At 42.3% G+C, this 15,388-nt stretch overlaps 2 protein-coding genes across 2 annotated transcripts; one reads left to right on the top strand and one right to left on the bottom strand.

Annotated features, from left to right (window-relative positions):
- Window positions 1-3,483: 3,483 nt before the first annotated feature.
- Window positions 3,484-6,313, top strand: LOC309969680 (lithostathine-like). Its single transcript, XM_082851545.1, has 6 exons — window positions 3,484-3,522; window positions 3,820-3,927; window positions 4,502-4,620; window positions 4,832-4,969; window positions 5,613-5,739; window positions 6,007-6,313. Exons 2-6 carry the CDS (start codon window positions 3,852-3,854, stop codon window positions 6,072-6,074), a joined length of 528 nt encoding a protein of 175 aa, XP_082707671.1. The 5' UTR covers window positions 3,484-3,522; window positions 3,820-3,851; the 3' UTR covers window positions 6,075-6,313.
- Window positions 6,314-11,411: 5,098 nt separating this feature from the next.
- LOC309969630 (lithostathine-like) lies at window positions 11,412-14,241 on the bottom strand. The gene is made up of 6 exons (XM_082851464.1): window positions 14,203-14,241; window positions 13,798-13,905; window positions 13,105-13,223; window positions 12,756-12,893; window positions 11,986-12,112; window positions 11,412-11,718 (listed from the first exon to the last, which is right to left on the bottom strand). The coding sequence occupies exons 2-6, from the start codon at window positions 13,871-13,873 to the stop codon at window positions 11,651-11,653; spliced, it is 528 nt and encodes a 175-aa protein (XP_082707590.1). The 5' UTR covers window positions 13,874-13,905; window positions 14,203-14,241; the 3' UTR covers window positions 11,412-11,650.
- Window positions 14,242-15,388: the final 1,147 nt, after the last annotated feature.

The raw sequence follows: 15,388 nt of genomic DNA, 5'->3' as shown, positions 1-15,388 counted from the left end.
AGCCTCAACCACGGGAATGCAGGCAATCATCCTGGGTATGCCTCAGGGCTTGTGCTCACAAAGCTACCAGCGCAGATCCACAGGCGCACATCTACTGAAATCTGGCTCTGGGACCACAGGAGTCACATCTGAAACCAAAAGGCATGGTTCTCCAAATACTGCTTAAAGACTTCTGGTAGACTACTAAGTCTGCTTAACTGAGCAAATAAGTGTAGGGTCATTTGTGGTATAGTCTGATGGTACTAGACGAATAATTACCCAGTTAAATACTTCCTGACTCTGTAATTCAGAATGTTAATGATAAATGCTTTGCCAAACACTTTTTGCTTTATGTCATGTATTATAGAGTGTTAGAGCTAAGTGTCATTATAGATCATTTAATCCCAATGGGAAATCACGTAAAACAGATACCAGGAAGAGAGTTCAAGGGTTTAGCTCACAGCAAAGATTTTGGGGCTAGTGGAAAATAGGAATGAAGTATTAATAAAGCTAAAGGTAGAAAAACATAGATAGGGGGAATTGTTTTCAATAACTGTCAGTATTTGCAAATCACCTTCCTGGGCTGGAAAGGGCATTAATAGGCTGTCTCTCTTAAAAAACGAGGGGCAGCATAGACACATAGCTAAGAAGAGGTATAGCAGAAATTAAAATCCAGTTTACCAACTTCCAGTCCATTTCCTTTTCCACTTTATACCCATTGTTGAGCTAAAGCTGTACAAAGGATGGTAAAGGTCATAAATCGGTGAGTTACAAAATCAGACCAACCCTGGAAAGACCCCAAGGCTTCCCACATCAACCTGCTGATGTGATCAAAATCCCATCTGCTTGAGAACTTAAATCCTCTTGAAGCTGAAAGCCAAGAGTTTTCCCTCATGCTCAAGTCATTCAGCCCTCCTGGCAACACAGTGCTGAGATACGGAAAAAGACCTTATTTTCTTAAGGGAATGTTATTTTTTCTTGTTAAATCATTGAGTCCATCTTGTGGTTCTTAGGGGGAAAGATTGTTTACATTTTGTGTTTGATTTTTCGTTTCTGTCTTTTTGGAACTTTTGATAGAAAAATGGCACAAAGGACACTTCCCTACAGGGGACAATGTTTACCTGTCTCCCTTTCTGTCTTCCGGCTCTCCCATGAGAGTGACCCTCCCCTAGGGAATGTTATCACTTTTAATTTAGTTACAAGTAGTCAAATTGATAGTAGTTTGGGATTTTTTCCTCTTTTCTTAGCTTAGGAAAAATATGTGCGCTTCCCTGGTGGCGCAGTGGTGGAGAGTCCGCCTGCTGATGCAGGGGATGTGGGTTCGTGCCCCGGTCCGGGAAGATCCCACATGCCACAGAGCGGCTGGGCCCATAAGACATGGCCACTGAACCTGCACATCCGGAGCCTGTGCTCCGCAATGGGAGAGACCACAACAGTGAGAGGCCACGTACCACACACACACAAAAAAAGTCAATTTTTGAAAAATAGGTCAAAGATTCAGCAATGCCCTCTTCTCATTCCTTCTACCCCATGAATCCAGCCCTCTCCACCAATGTGAGTGACTTTAAAGACAATGGCTAATGAATACGTGGTTTTGCTCTGAGAGAGGAAGAAGGAGCAGTGCATTTATTGACTATGGATCAGGCTGGGGCTGCTGCCATTGCCTTCATTCATCAAATTGGGATGAAATGTTACAGAACTGCCTTCACTCATTTAGTTTTCCCAGGATTGGGGAATATGGTCACTGACACAGCCCAGAGCCTTGGGTGAGCTCTTATATTCCTTTGCAAGACACACCCATATTTAGAGCGAAGAGACAGATGGAAGTTTCAGTCACCCACCTTAAGGTGTTGGAGGGCAGGATGCTTGTCAATTTAACTATGACAGTTTTACCACAAGAAGGAAATGTGAAAATTCTGTCATTATCAAAAGTGAGTTCATATTTCACAATTGTCCTCCAAAGGCATACTTTATTAATCAAGATCCTATTACAATTTACTCACTAGGATAGATTGTTATATCTTTTCAGAGTCTTTTAATCTAAATGGTATCTTTTCCCACAACACTGTGTTTCTCAGGAATTCAAGAAGCATGGGCCATTCTGTGTTTCTGATTGCTATTATTTACTTTTTCTCAAATAATTGTTTTACTGTAGCAAGATTACTTCTCAACTCATGCTATCTATATTTCCATGAAATATTGTTTTTTCACACTTGAATTTCCACTGAGCTCTAAATGTAGTTATGGCTTTGCATTTAAATATTTTTCATGAAGTAAGTTCTTTTTCCTTTGTAACAAAAGAATCTGTTGGTTGTCCTATCCTTCCTGTTAGATTATTTGTGTGTTCTACTGACTTTTGGATTCTGAGGACATGAGTCAATTACAAGCTCAGTTGCATTGACTTCATCTCACACAAGCTGGCCTATAAAAACCACTTGAGAGTCAGGGTCTGCAGAGAATTCCAGCTTAACATATTCCCAGACTGACCAAAATAAACCTGAGCCACTTAGCATGTATCTCATCCTTGCCAAAATTGCCAACTCAGAAGTAAACATGACTAAGGAATTTTACTTCTTACTAAGAAGTAAACATGAAGCTGATCACCCTTTCAAGTAGAATGCAAAAATAAGTGACCCTTCTTCTACAGCCAAATGATAGTTTGCGAGGCAGTTGTCAGCAGCCCAGGGGAGTGAGCACCTTGATGAAGTAGAGATCTAACTTACATGCAATGTAGGATCAGGTCTACAATTTCATCCATCTCTTGCTCTTACCCTTGCTTAACCCTCTCTCATTCTTCCTTTGATTCTGCATCATTTGACTCTAGTCCTCCTAGGCTTGAAATTCCTCCATTGCCTCTTATTATATCACATTATTATTATCCATCAAGGAAGTTCCATCTCTCAGAAGATCAGCAAGGCAAGTTTCCACATTTCATTTTCCTTAAGATTTTGGCTCATCTATTGAGTTGTGAGATGATTATGAAGTTGCTTTAAACCTAGCTACCATGTAGAAGAGGCAACACTGAACCACCGTCTCCTCTTACTTTCATTTCCTTCTCTGACCTCACTTATCTGTGACACTTGTCATCCCCATACTCACCTCCACTTATCATCCAACATTTATTTAATTCTACTGAACAATTTAAAAGAAATACATGTGTATGCCTGCAGGAGTGATGAGCACTTGACACATCAACCAGAAGAAATACTCCAGTAGATGTGCCCCTTAAAAGTTAAAACCACATTTTGTGCCACAGTTGCCTATCAGGGAAGAGTCGGGGAAAGAATAAACTTCACCTGTTCCTGGAAAAAGTGCTGACCTGTTAATGAGAAACAGGCAATATCTGTGGCAATTCCCAGGCTTTGCTGGGAAGAGACTCCTCCCCATGGCGGGAATCTCCTTGAACCAAAGCCAGGCCCTTCCCATGACCCTGTCCTGGCTCCCTGATCCTGTTATTCATTTCAGTGCCCCTCCCTCAAATCCTCTTATAAAAACCCAGTCTTTTCTGCCCCGACAAACCAGTGCAGATCCCTTGCAAGAGAAGTAAGTAGGTGCTGAGACAAGGTGACACCCCTGACAGGGGTTTCACCTCACATATTTCAGGGAAGGTATACAAGAATCCCTGTCCTCAGAGAATGCAGGAGCTCTGAGAGCAGGCAAAGGCAGTCCTGGGAAGCCCCAGGTGTAGTAGGATATATAGATTTTCAGGTTCTTTCCAGAACTATGGAAGGGGATGGAAGCCATCAAGATGGATTTATTCCTAGGGAACTAGACAGAGGAAAAGACAAGAGGTACAACAGGGGGTTTCTCATAGTCTCTCTCTGACCACCCTTTTTTTAGTTCTCTGGTTGTCTCCGCACATCACAGACAAAATGATGCCTTCCATGGGCCTCCCCAGCCTGTCCTGGATGCTGTTCTCCTGCCTGATGCTCCTGTCTCAAGTCCAAGGTGAGACTTTTCTGCCTCTAGCACTGGGTTCCCAGTGTTTGCTCAGGGCCAAGAAGAGGAGGAAAGCTCCTGTGTGCCTCCCGTGGTAATGGTACATCCCCACACAACAACACTGCCTGCAATTCCTGCATCATCATCCTTCCTTCAGGGTAACTAGTGGTGGGAGGTACCTCAGTGGTCCAGTAACAGTGGGATGAGATGATTCTCAATTTTCAGTAGAGTCTAATTTATGTGGGTATATTAAGGAGGGAAAGCATAGAGTGTCAGTAATGAGATGAGTAGAAGGAGAATGACTGGAGGATCCAGTGTAGAAACAGTCAGCCAAGACGAGGAGAAGGCTTGGACTTTGAATAAGGCAGATGAATAAAAAGAAAACAGACCATCTCCCAATTACTAGGTCTACCTTATGATTAGGAAAAACTCCTGGAAATATTGGCACTGGTGACAGGCAGTCAGCAGTTTGGTGTCACTGCCTCAAGCTGTGGCACCACAGATATTCCTCAAGGTCACCTCCCCACTCCAATCCCCTCTCTCCATTTTGCCCCATCCCTCTCCTTTATTTCTTCCTCGCCAGGGGAAGATTCCCAGAAGAAACTGCCCTCTGCACGGATCAGCTGTCCGAGAGGCTCCATGGTCTATGCGTCCTACTGCTATGCCTTGTTTACAACACCTAAAACCTGGATGAATGCAAACGTGAGTGCTGGGATTTGCAGTTCGGGCTGGTAAGGAGAAGCAAATTAGAGACAGGGTTTGGGGACTGCGAGTTCCATTCTCTAGAGTTTCTTGAGGGTGAGAATGAGCACCTCATCTTTTGCAAACACAACCCCTTCTCACCTACCTTGTCCCTGCCCTTCCCTCAGTGAGGGTCTCAAGCTCCTCCCCAGTCTCTCCCTTCTCCACACAGATGGCTTGCCAGAAGAGATCCTCAGGACAACTTGTGTCTGTGCTCAGTGGGGCTGAGGGATCCTTCGTGGCCGCCCTGGTCAAGAACAACTTGAAAACGGTCTCAGACGTCTGGATTGGGCTCCATGACCCCACAGAGGTACGCTTACATCCTCTCTAGTCTGTTACCTCCCAGGATGCTATGGCCACCCAGGCCTGCTCGCTGTCCCCTGTGCCTGCCTAGGAAATAACGTAGAGATCCCTAGAGCTTGGAGGTCAAGGGGGTAATTGGAGAATGGAGGGCCTTGAGACCAGCTGCAGAGCTGAGTTCTGTGCAGGTCTCCAGTCTCCAGCTAAGGTTAATCTGCCTCTTGTCAAGCTTTTACACAGTTCACACACCACGTCTTGATTCAGTTTGCTGTGCATCCCTGAGTCTGTACATGCTGCCCTTAGCAAGTGCTAAATGAGTATTTAGGATTGATGCATTTTTCCCTTATAAAACATATGTTGTATTGGAGGTTCAGAGGGTAATCACAAATGTACCACCAAATGTAGTTCACACAGTGTCAAGTTACTCTGAGGGGTTCTATTCGTCTTTGTGATTATTGACTTTTGAATTTGCCAATAGAAGCAAAGAGTTAGGGATTGTTTCCCAGAGGAGAGCTGTTGGGCATCACCTGGTAGAGCAGAACTAATTCCATGATGCTGGGGAGGGTAGCAGGTGTTCCAGCTGCTCTGGGAATCGTGCCAGGAGACCTCTAAAGGTCTTTCCACTTCACCTGACTCCATCCTCTGCTCTATAGGGCTCTGAGCCCAATGACAGTGGATGGGAGTGGAGTAGCACTGATGTGCTCAATTACGTTGCCTGGGAGAAAGATCCCTCCACCAGCTCATCCCCTGGTTATTGTGGGAGCCTGTCCAGAAACTCAGGTAGGAAACAGAGGAGGTCACTTCTTTCCAGCCTTTTCCATCCCCTCATCCCCTATTTCTGGGTCTGGTCTTCAGAGAATCCCCCTGGGATGGAACTGCTCATCTGTTCCCATCTCCTCTCACCTCTCCTTTCTTTCTCTCTCTTTCCTCTGGAATGGGACCCTGGTGAATTTGAGGGAGAGCCTTTGAGTCCTAGGCCGGAAGCTGGGATGTGTCCCCATTGGTTTCTCACCAGCTCCATTCACTTGAGCTCTTCTGTCTCTTCAGGCTATCTGAAGTGGAGACATTATAACTGTTCTGTGAACTTACCCTATGTCTGCAAGTTCAAGGGCTAAGTCAGATGGGAAGTCACTAGCCTGAGTCTGGTGTGCAGCTCATCATGGACTTGGAACCAAGAGTGAAGACCTATCCCGGAAAGGGGAATCCTCCCCACACCCCCAACCTGACCCCTTCATTCTGGCCTTCCCTGTCTCTCAGCCTCATTTCAGGCATTTGTGTGTGTGTGTGTGTGTGTGTGTGTATGCATAGCATGGCCTGAGGTCTTGTAGAACAGTAATAAATATCTTATTCCAAACTTACCTGCTTTTGTGCTCTTGTCTTATAACAAGACTCTGAGGAAGAAGTTTGTATGGGAAGAATCTAGGGGTGGCCTCTGTCAAGTTTCATCCAATTTCCTTGGAAAATGACTGAATGTACATTCCCACCAGTGTATTTGTGATGAGTATGTAGGCCCTGTTCCCTTAGGAATTGGGTTATGTTATACAAAGGCATTGCTTCCCCACACACTATACTGCCCATTCCTCCTGATGGTATGACACAAGCAGCCTTCGTGTGTTCCCATGCTATTTATTATAGAATGCACTTCTGAAATCATTTGCTGTGAAGGATCATGAAGGATCTATTCCTTTTCTTTAATGTGAAATCCACCTTGGATCATGACTTCTATAAAATATAGTCAAGAAGAAATTACTTGGACTGACATGCAGATCATTGGCAGTTGTCACTGTTTTAAGAAAGAAGCAAACTGTATGTATGGCACTCCATGATCCCAAACTTTACTACAAAGCAACGGTAATGAAAAGAATATTGTACTCAAAAAAAACAGACATATAGGTCCATTGAACAGAATAGACAGCCTTAAACTAAACCCATACTTATATGGTCAATTAATCTTCAACAATGAAGTCCAGAATATACAGTGGGAAAAAGACAGTGTCTTCAACACTGGTGTTGGAAAACTGACAGCTTCATGCAAAAGAATCAAACAAGACTGCTTTCTCACACATATACAAAATTGAAATCAATATGGATAAAAAACTTGCATTTAATACCTGAAACACTAAAACTGCTAGTAGAAAAACATAGGGAGTATAGTCTGTGACATCCTTCTTTTTTTTTTTTTTAAAGTAATTTTGCCTTTAAAAAAATACATATATATATATATATATATTATTTATTTATTTATATATGGCTGTGTTGGCTCTTCAGTTTTGTGCAAAGACTTTCTATAGTTGCAGCAAGTGGGGGCCACTCCTCATTGCGGTGTGCAGGCCTCTCACTATCGCGGCCTCTCTTGTTGTGGAGCACAGGCTCCAGATGCACAGGCTCAGTAATTGTGGCTTATGGGGCTAGTTGCTCTGTGGCATGTGGGATCTTCCCAGACCACCACTTGAACCCCTGTCCCCTGCATTGGCAGGCAGATTCTCAACCACCGCACCACCAGGGAAGCCCTGTGACATCCTTCTTAACAATATATTTATGGATCTGTCTCCTCATACAAGTGAAACAAAAGCAAAAATAATCAAATGCGACTAAGACAAAATAAAAAGCTTTTCCACAGTGAAGGAAACTATCAACAAAACAGAAAAACGCCTTCTAACTGTGAGAAAATATTTGCAATAGGGGGTCAATGTCCAACATACTCGAAGAACTTATACAACTCAACATCAACAAAAATCAAGTACTCTGATTAAAAAATGGGCAGAGGATCTGAGTAGATATTCTTCCAAAGAAGACAGCCAATAGGCATATGAAAAGATGCTTAGCATCACTAACCATCATGGAAATGCAAATCAAAACCACAATAAGGCACCACCTCACACCTGGCATAATGGGTATCATCAAAAAGACAACAAATTACAAGTGTTGGTGAGGAGGTGGAGAAAAGAGCACTCATGCACAGTTGGTGGGTATGTAATTGGTACAGCCACTATGGAAAACATTATTTCACAAAATTAAAACTAGGACTGCCAGGTAATCCAGCAAATTCACCTCTGGGTGTTTACCTGAAGAAAAGAAAAACACTAATTTGAAAAGATAGGTACACTCCAATGTTCATTGCTGCATTATTTACAATGGCTAATGCACAGAATAAACCTAACTATTCATCAACATATTAATGGATAAAGAAGATGAGGAATATATATTTTATATGTATAAAATTTATATAATAGAATATTACTTAGACACAAAAAAAACTGAAAGATTTTGTGACAATATGTATAAATCTAGAGGGTTTTGTGCCAAGTGAATTAAATCAGACAGAGAAAGACAAATACAATATAACCTTACTTATGTGTGAATTCTAAAATATAAAACAAACAAATGAAAATAAATAAAAGCATTCATAGATACAGAGAACAAACAGGAAGTTGCCAGTGGTAAGGGGTGTGAAATATGGGAAGGGGATTAAGAGGTGCAAACCTCCAGTTATAAAATAAATAAGCCATGGGGATGCAATATATAGGAATATGGTCAATAATATTATAATAATTTTGTATGGGGACAGATGATTACTAGACTTACCATGCTGATCATTTTATAATGTACGCAAATATCCAATCATTATGTAGTACAGCTGAAACTAATGTAATATTGTATGTCAATAATATTTCAATTAGAATTATCAGTAATACTGTATCAGTATGTTTCATCAGTTGTATCAAGTGGTAAGTCCCTGTATTACCATTTCAATAATTCCATACATCTAAAACTATTCTAAGAATTAAAGCCTTTTTAAAAATGAATTACTAAAATTGAAATATAAAAAAGAGTTACATATGTTAAGAAACCATTTATAAAATTTTAGATTTCATAGACAAAACTAATCTGCCAAATTGCTATAAAAACTTCTAAAATTTTACCCTGGATTTCTGTAGTTATCTTGCACAGGTATGGCAACAAACAGTTTGAGGACGAGCAGCATTTCATGGACCACACAATTAGTTCCTTATCCCTATAGTTGTTGAATGGTATCACTTTCCTGAGTACTTGCAAGAAATGCCCAGTGGGTTTTCTGTCCTGTGTCCTGGAAACATGCTCTGGCCTCAGTCGGGACTAGAGTTGGGAAGGCTTAATATCCTGTGGGGTCTCTACTCATATTTTTTGAATAAATAAAAAAAGTGAATAAATGATGATTTATTTGAAAAGAACCACTTACATGAGTGAAGACGGTTGAAATTTTCATTGAACCTAAATATTTTTAGACCATTATACTACTCACTACCTCATTTCCGACACATTCTCAGCCTCATATCTTGTGTAAAAATATTTGGCCAATTGCCCCATCTGAAATGGGGATGTCACCTTGGTCAAAATCTTCTATGTGGGCCAAGAGCCACTCAGCATTGCTACATAGGTATATTTGCCAGATAAAATAGAGGACTCCTAGCTAAATTTGAATTTCAGATAAGCCACAAATAGTTTCTTGGTATTAGTGTATATCAAATAATACATCTTTGCTCAACTTGACAGATATTGCATATTTGCCAAATCTGGTGATACTACATATGGAGGTTTTCATTCTTAAATAAATAGCTCAGATGACTTGACAGTGTCTACTTTCCTTAATTGACATTTAGCAAGTTTCCTATACCCTTTTAAGATAGGCAATCTTTCTTCAAAGAGAGAATCACCCATTACATCTGAAACTAGGTAAAAGTGTATCTTTTCCTTTCCGTAAGGAATTTTTTCTATTATTATCTGTCAGAGTTAGGAAGTATTTTCCCTTTATTCTCTACAAGCCTGTATATAATATTTAAAATATGTGTTTTGGGGTAGTTTGGTAGGACTCTTCCAAAAACACTCTAGACCTAAACTTTTCTTTGTAAGAATGTATTTTTAATATAGATTAATTTTTTAAGATAGATATAGTAGATTTTAAGATTTTCTTGATTTCCTCTAGAAGAATTCAGAATTTTTCAACCTAGATATTGAAAGAAAGAAAAAAAAAAGCTCATTTAGGGATGGCACGATTAAAAAAATCCAATAATGACAATGATTCCAGGCACTCTGTATTAAATCCAGGATCTCGGCAGTAGTGGTGCTCCATAGTTCCTTGATTGTGTTCCACTTTTATTACAGCTTTATTGAGGAATAGTTGGTAAATACAGATATCTGCACATAATGTATATAACTTGGATAATTTGGACATATGTATACATATGTGTTACCATCACTGCAAACAAGATAGTAAATATATCCATCACCTTTGAAAGTTTCCTTGTGTCCCGCTTCTTGGTTTGTTTCTTTGTTTCTGTGGTAACAACACTTAACATGAGAACTACACTCCTAATAGTTTCTTTTTTTTTTAAACACTTTTTAAAGTGCACAATATCTTATTGCTAACTATAGCCACTGTGTTGTACCACAGATTCTGTAAGCTTTTTCTATATCTATTGATGATTGTGTGCTATTTACCCTTTATTCTATTAATGTGATGTACACTGTTGATTGATTTGCATATGTTGAACCATACTTGCATCCGAGGAATAAGAACCACTTGTTCAGGGTGTATTATACATTCAATGTTCTGTTGAATTTGAGTTGCTAATACTTTGTTGAGAATATTTTCAACCATGTATATCAAGAATATTGACCGGAAGTGTTCCTTATTTATGGTGTCTTTATCTGAACATATTTCAGAATGGTTACTTGTCTCTTCACCATAAGAATCTGGTGGGTTCCCAGAAAGAAAAAGCCATGAGAGAGTGGAGACTCCCTAGACAGGGGCCTCCAGGAGTCTCTCACTCATAAAGCCAATCCACACTCAGCATCCAACAAGTTGTCCAAATTTCAATTTCATGTTTCTAAAAGTTTATAGATCTAGCAGTTCTGATCCAAGTAAGCAGAAATGAGAAGGTATCTATGTAATGGGGTGCCTCAGCAGATTGCCCAAGAAAAGGAGATTACCCCAGGAAAAGTTGTTGGTGCTAAAATTATTCAGATTTTTTCCAGTTTTAATAAAGAGAGTGACAACTGCCAATGATCTGCATGTCAGTCCAAGTAATTTATTCTTGACTATATTTTATAGAAGTCATGATCCAAGGTGGATTTCACATTAAAGAAAAGGAATAGATCCTTCATGATCCTTCACAGCAAATGATTTCAGAAGTGCATTCTATAATAAATAACATGGGACCACACGAAGGCTGCTTGTGTCATACCATCAGGAGGAATGGGCAGTATAGTGTGTGGGGAAGCAATGCCTTTGTATAACACAACCCAATTCCTAAGGGAACAGGGCCTACATACTCATCACAAATACACTGGTGGGAATGTACATTCAGTCATTTTCCAAGGATGAAACTTGACAGAGGCCACCCCTAGATTCTTCCCATACAAACTTCTTCCTCAGAGTCTTGTTATAAGACAAGAGCACAAAAGCAGGTAAGTTTGGAATAAGATATTTATTACTGTTCTACAAGACCTCAGGCCATGCTATGCATACACACACACACACACACACACACACAAATGCCTGAAATGAGGCTGAGAGACAGGGAAGGCCAGAATGAAGGGGTCAGGTTGGGGGTGTGGGGAGGATTCCCCTTTCCGGGATAGGTCTTCACTCTTGGTTCCAAGTCCATGATGAGCTGCACACCAGACTCAGGCTAGTGACTTCCCATCTGACTTAGCCCTTGAACTTGCAGACATAGGGTAAGTTCACAGAACAGTTATAATGTCTCCACTTCAGATAGCCTGAAGAGACAGAAGAGCTCAAGTGAATGGAGCTGGTGAGAAACCAATGGGGACACATCCCAGCTTCCGGCCTAGGACTCAAAGGCTCTCCCTCAAATTCACCAGGGTCCCATTCCAGAGGAAAGAGAGAGAAAGAAAGGAGAGGTGAGAGGAGATGGGAACAGATGAGCAGTTCCATCCCAGGGGGATTCTCTGAAGACCAGACCCAGAAATAGGGGATGAGGGGATGGAAAAGGCTGGAAAGAAGTGACCTCCTCTGTTTCCTACCTGAGTTTCTGGACAGGCTCCCACAATAACCAGGGGATGAGCTGGTGGAGGGATCTTTCTCCCAGGCAACGTAATTGAGCACATCAGTGCTACTCCACTCCCATCCACTGTCATTGGGCTCAGAGCCCTATAGAGCAGAGGATGGAGTCAGGTGAAGTGGAAAGACCTTTAGAGGTCTCCTGGCACGATTCCCAGAGCAGCTGGAACACCTGCTACCCTCCCCAGCATCATGGAATTAGTTCTGCTCTACCAGGTGATGCCCAACAGCTCTCCTCTGGGAAACAATCCCTAACTCTTTGCTTCTATTGGCAAATTCAAAAGTCAATAATCACAAAGACGAATAGAACCCCTCAGAGTAACTTGACACTGTGTGAACTACATTTGGTGGTACATTTGTGATTACCCTCTGAACCTCCAATACAACATATGTTTTATAAGGGAAAAATGCATCAATCCTAAATACTCATTTAGCACTTGCTAAGGGCAGCATGTACAGACTCAGGGATGCACAGCAAACTGAATCAAGACGTGGTGTGTGAACTGTGTAAAAGCTTGACAAGAGGCAGATTAACCTTAGCTGGAGACTGGAGACCTGCACAGAACTCAGCTCTGCAGCTGGTCTCAAGGCCCTCCATTCTCCAATTACCCCCTTGACCTCCAAGCTCTAGGGATCTCTACGTTATTTCCTAGGCAGGCACAGGGGACAGCGAGCAGGCCTGGGTGGCCATAGCATCCTGGGAGGTAACAGACTAGAGAGGATGTAAGCGTACCTCTGTGGGGTCATGGAGCCCAATCCAGACGTCTGAGACCGTTTTCAAGTTGTTCTTGACCAGGGCGGCCACGAAGGATCCCTCAGCCCCACTGAGCACAGACACAAGTTGTCCTGAGGATCTCTTCTGGCAAGCCATCTGTGTGGAGAAGGGAGAGACTGGGGAGGAGCTTGAGACCCTCACTGAGGGAAGGGCAGGGACAAGGTAGGTGAGAAGGGGTTGTGTTTGCAAAAGATGAGGTGCTCATTCTCACCCTCAAGAAACTCTAGAGAATGGAACTCGCAGTCCCCAAACCCTGTCTCTAATTTGCTTCTCCTTACCAGCCCGAACTGCAAATCCCAGCACTCACGTTTGCATTCATCCAGGTTTTAGGTGTTGTAAACAAGGCATAGCAGTAGGACGCATAGACCATGGAGCCTCTCGGACAGCTGATCCGTGCAGAGGGCAGTTTCTTCTGGGAATCTTCCCCTGGCGAGGAAGAAATAAAGGAGAGGGATGGGGCAAAATGGAGAGAGGGGATTGGAGTGGGGAGGTGACCTTGAGGAATATCTGTGGTGCCACAGCTTGAGGCAGTGACACCAAACTGCTGACTGCCTGTCACCAGTGCCAATATTTCCAGGAGTTTTTCCTAATCATAAGGTAGACCTAGTAATTGGGAGATGGTCTGTTTTCTTTTTATTCATCTGCCTTATTCAAAGTCCAAGCCTTCTCCTCGTCTTGGCTGACTGTTTCTACACTGGATCCTCCAGTCATTCTCCTTCTACTCATCTCATTACTGACACTCTATGCTTTCCCTCCTTAATATACCCACATAAATTAGACTCTACTGAAAATTGAGAATCATCTCATCCCACTGTTACTGGACCACTGAGGTACCTCCCACCACTAGTTACCCTGAAGGAAGGATGATGATGCAGGAATTGCAGGCAGTGTTGTTGTGTGGGGATGTACCATTACCACGGGAGGCACACAGGAGCTTTCCTCCTCTTCTTGGCCCTGAGCAAACACTGGGAACCCAGTGCTAGAGGCAGAAAAGTCTCACCTTGGACTTGAGACAGGAGCATCAGGCAGGAGAACAGCATCCAGGACAGGCTGGGGAGGCCCATGGAAGGCATCATTTTGTCTGTGATGTGCGGAGACAACCAGAGAACTAAAAAAAGGGTGGTCAGAGAGAGACTATGAGAAACCCCCTGTTGTACCTCTTGTCTTTTCCTCTGTCTAGTTCCCTAGGAATAAATCCATCTTGATGGCTTCCATCCCCTTCCATAGTTCTGGAAAGAACCTGAAAATCTATATATCCTACTACACCTGGGGCTTCCCAGGACTGCCTTTGCCTGCTCTCAGAGCTCCTGCATTCTCTGAGGACAGGGATTCTTGTATACCTTCCCTGAAATATGTGAGGTGAAACCCCTGTCAGGGGTGTCACCTTGTCTCAGCACCTACTTACTTCTCTTGCAAGGGATCTGCACTGGTTTGTCGGGGCAGAAAAGACTGGGTTTTTATAAGAGGATTTGAGGGAGGGGCACTGAAATGAATAACAGGATCAGGGAGCCAGGACAGGGTCATGGGAAGGGCCTGGCTTTGGTTCAAGGAGATTCCCGCCATGGGGAGGAGTCTCTTCCCAGCAAAGCCTGGGAATTGCCACAGATATTGCCTGTTTCTCATTAACAGGTCAGCACTTTTTCCAGGAACAGGTGAAGTTTATTCTTTCCCCGACTCTTCCCTGATAGGCAACTGTGGCACAAAATGTGGTTTTAACTTTTAAGGGGCACATCTACTGGAGTATTTCTTCTGGTTGATGTGTCAAGTGCTCATCACTCCTGCAGGCATACACATGTATTTCTTTTAAATTGTTCAGTAGAATTAAATAAATGTTGGATGATAAGTGGAGGTGAGTATGGGGATGACAAGTGTCACAGATAAGTGAGGTCAGAGAAGGAAATGAAAGTAAGAGGAGACGGTGGTTCAGTGTTGCCTCTTCTACATGGTAGCTAGGTTTAAAGCAACTTCATAATCATCTCACAACTCAATAGATGAGCCAAAATCTTAAGGAAAATGAAATGTGGAAACTTGCCTTGCTGATCTTCTGAGAGATGGAACTTCCTTGATGGATAATAATAATGTGATATAATAAGAGGCAATGGAGGAATTTCAAGCCTAGGAGGACTAGAGTCAAATGATGCAGAATCAAAGGAAGAATGAGAGAGGGTTAAGCAAGGGTAAGAGCAAGAGATGGATGAAATTGTAGACCTGATCCTACATTGCATGTAAGTTAGATCTCTACTTCATCAAGGTGCTCACTCCCCTGGGCTGCTGACAACTGCCTCGCAAACTATCATTTGGCTGTAGAAGAAGGGTCACTTATTTTTGCATTCTACTTGAAAGGGTGATCAGCTTCATGTTTACTTCTTAGTAAGAAGTAAAATTCCTTAGTCATGTTTACTTCTGAGTTGGCAATTTTGGCAAGGATGAGATACATGCTAAGTGGCTCAGGTTTATTTTGGTCAGTCTGGGAATATGTTAAGCTGGAATTCTCTGCAGACCCTGACTCTCAAGTGGTTTTTATAGGCCAGCTTGTGTGAGATGAAGTCAATGCAACTGAGCTTGTAATTGACTCATGTCCTCAGAATCCA

This window comes from Leucopleurus acutus (assembly GCF_964270905.1).
Source record: "Leucopleurus acutus genome assembly, chromosome: 12".
NCBI lineage: Eukaryota > Metazoa > Chordata > Mammalia > Artiodactyla > Delphinidae > Leucopleurus > Leucopleurus acutus.
This window is presented reverse-complemented; position numbering and strand designations above follow the sequence as displayed.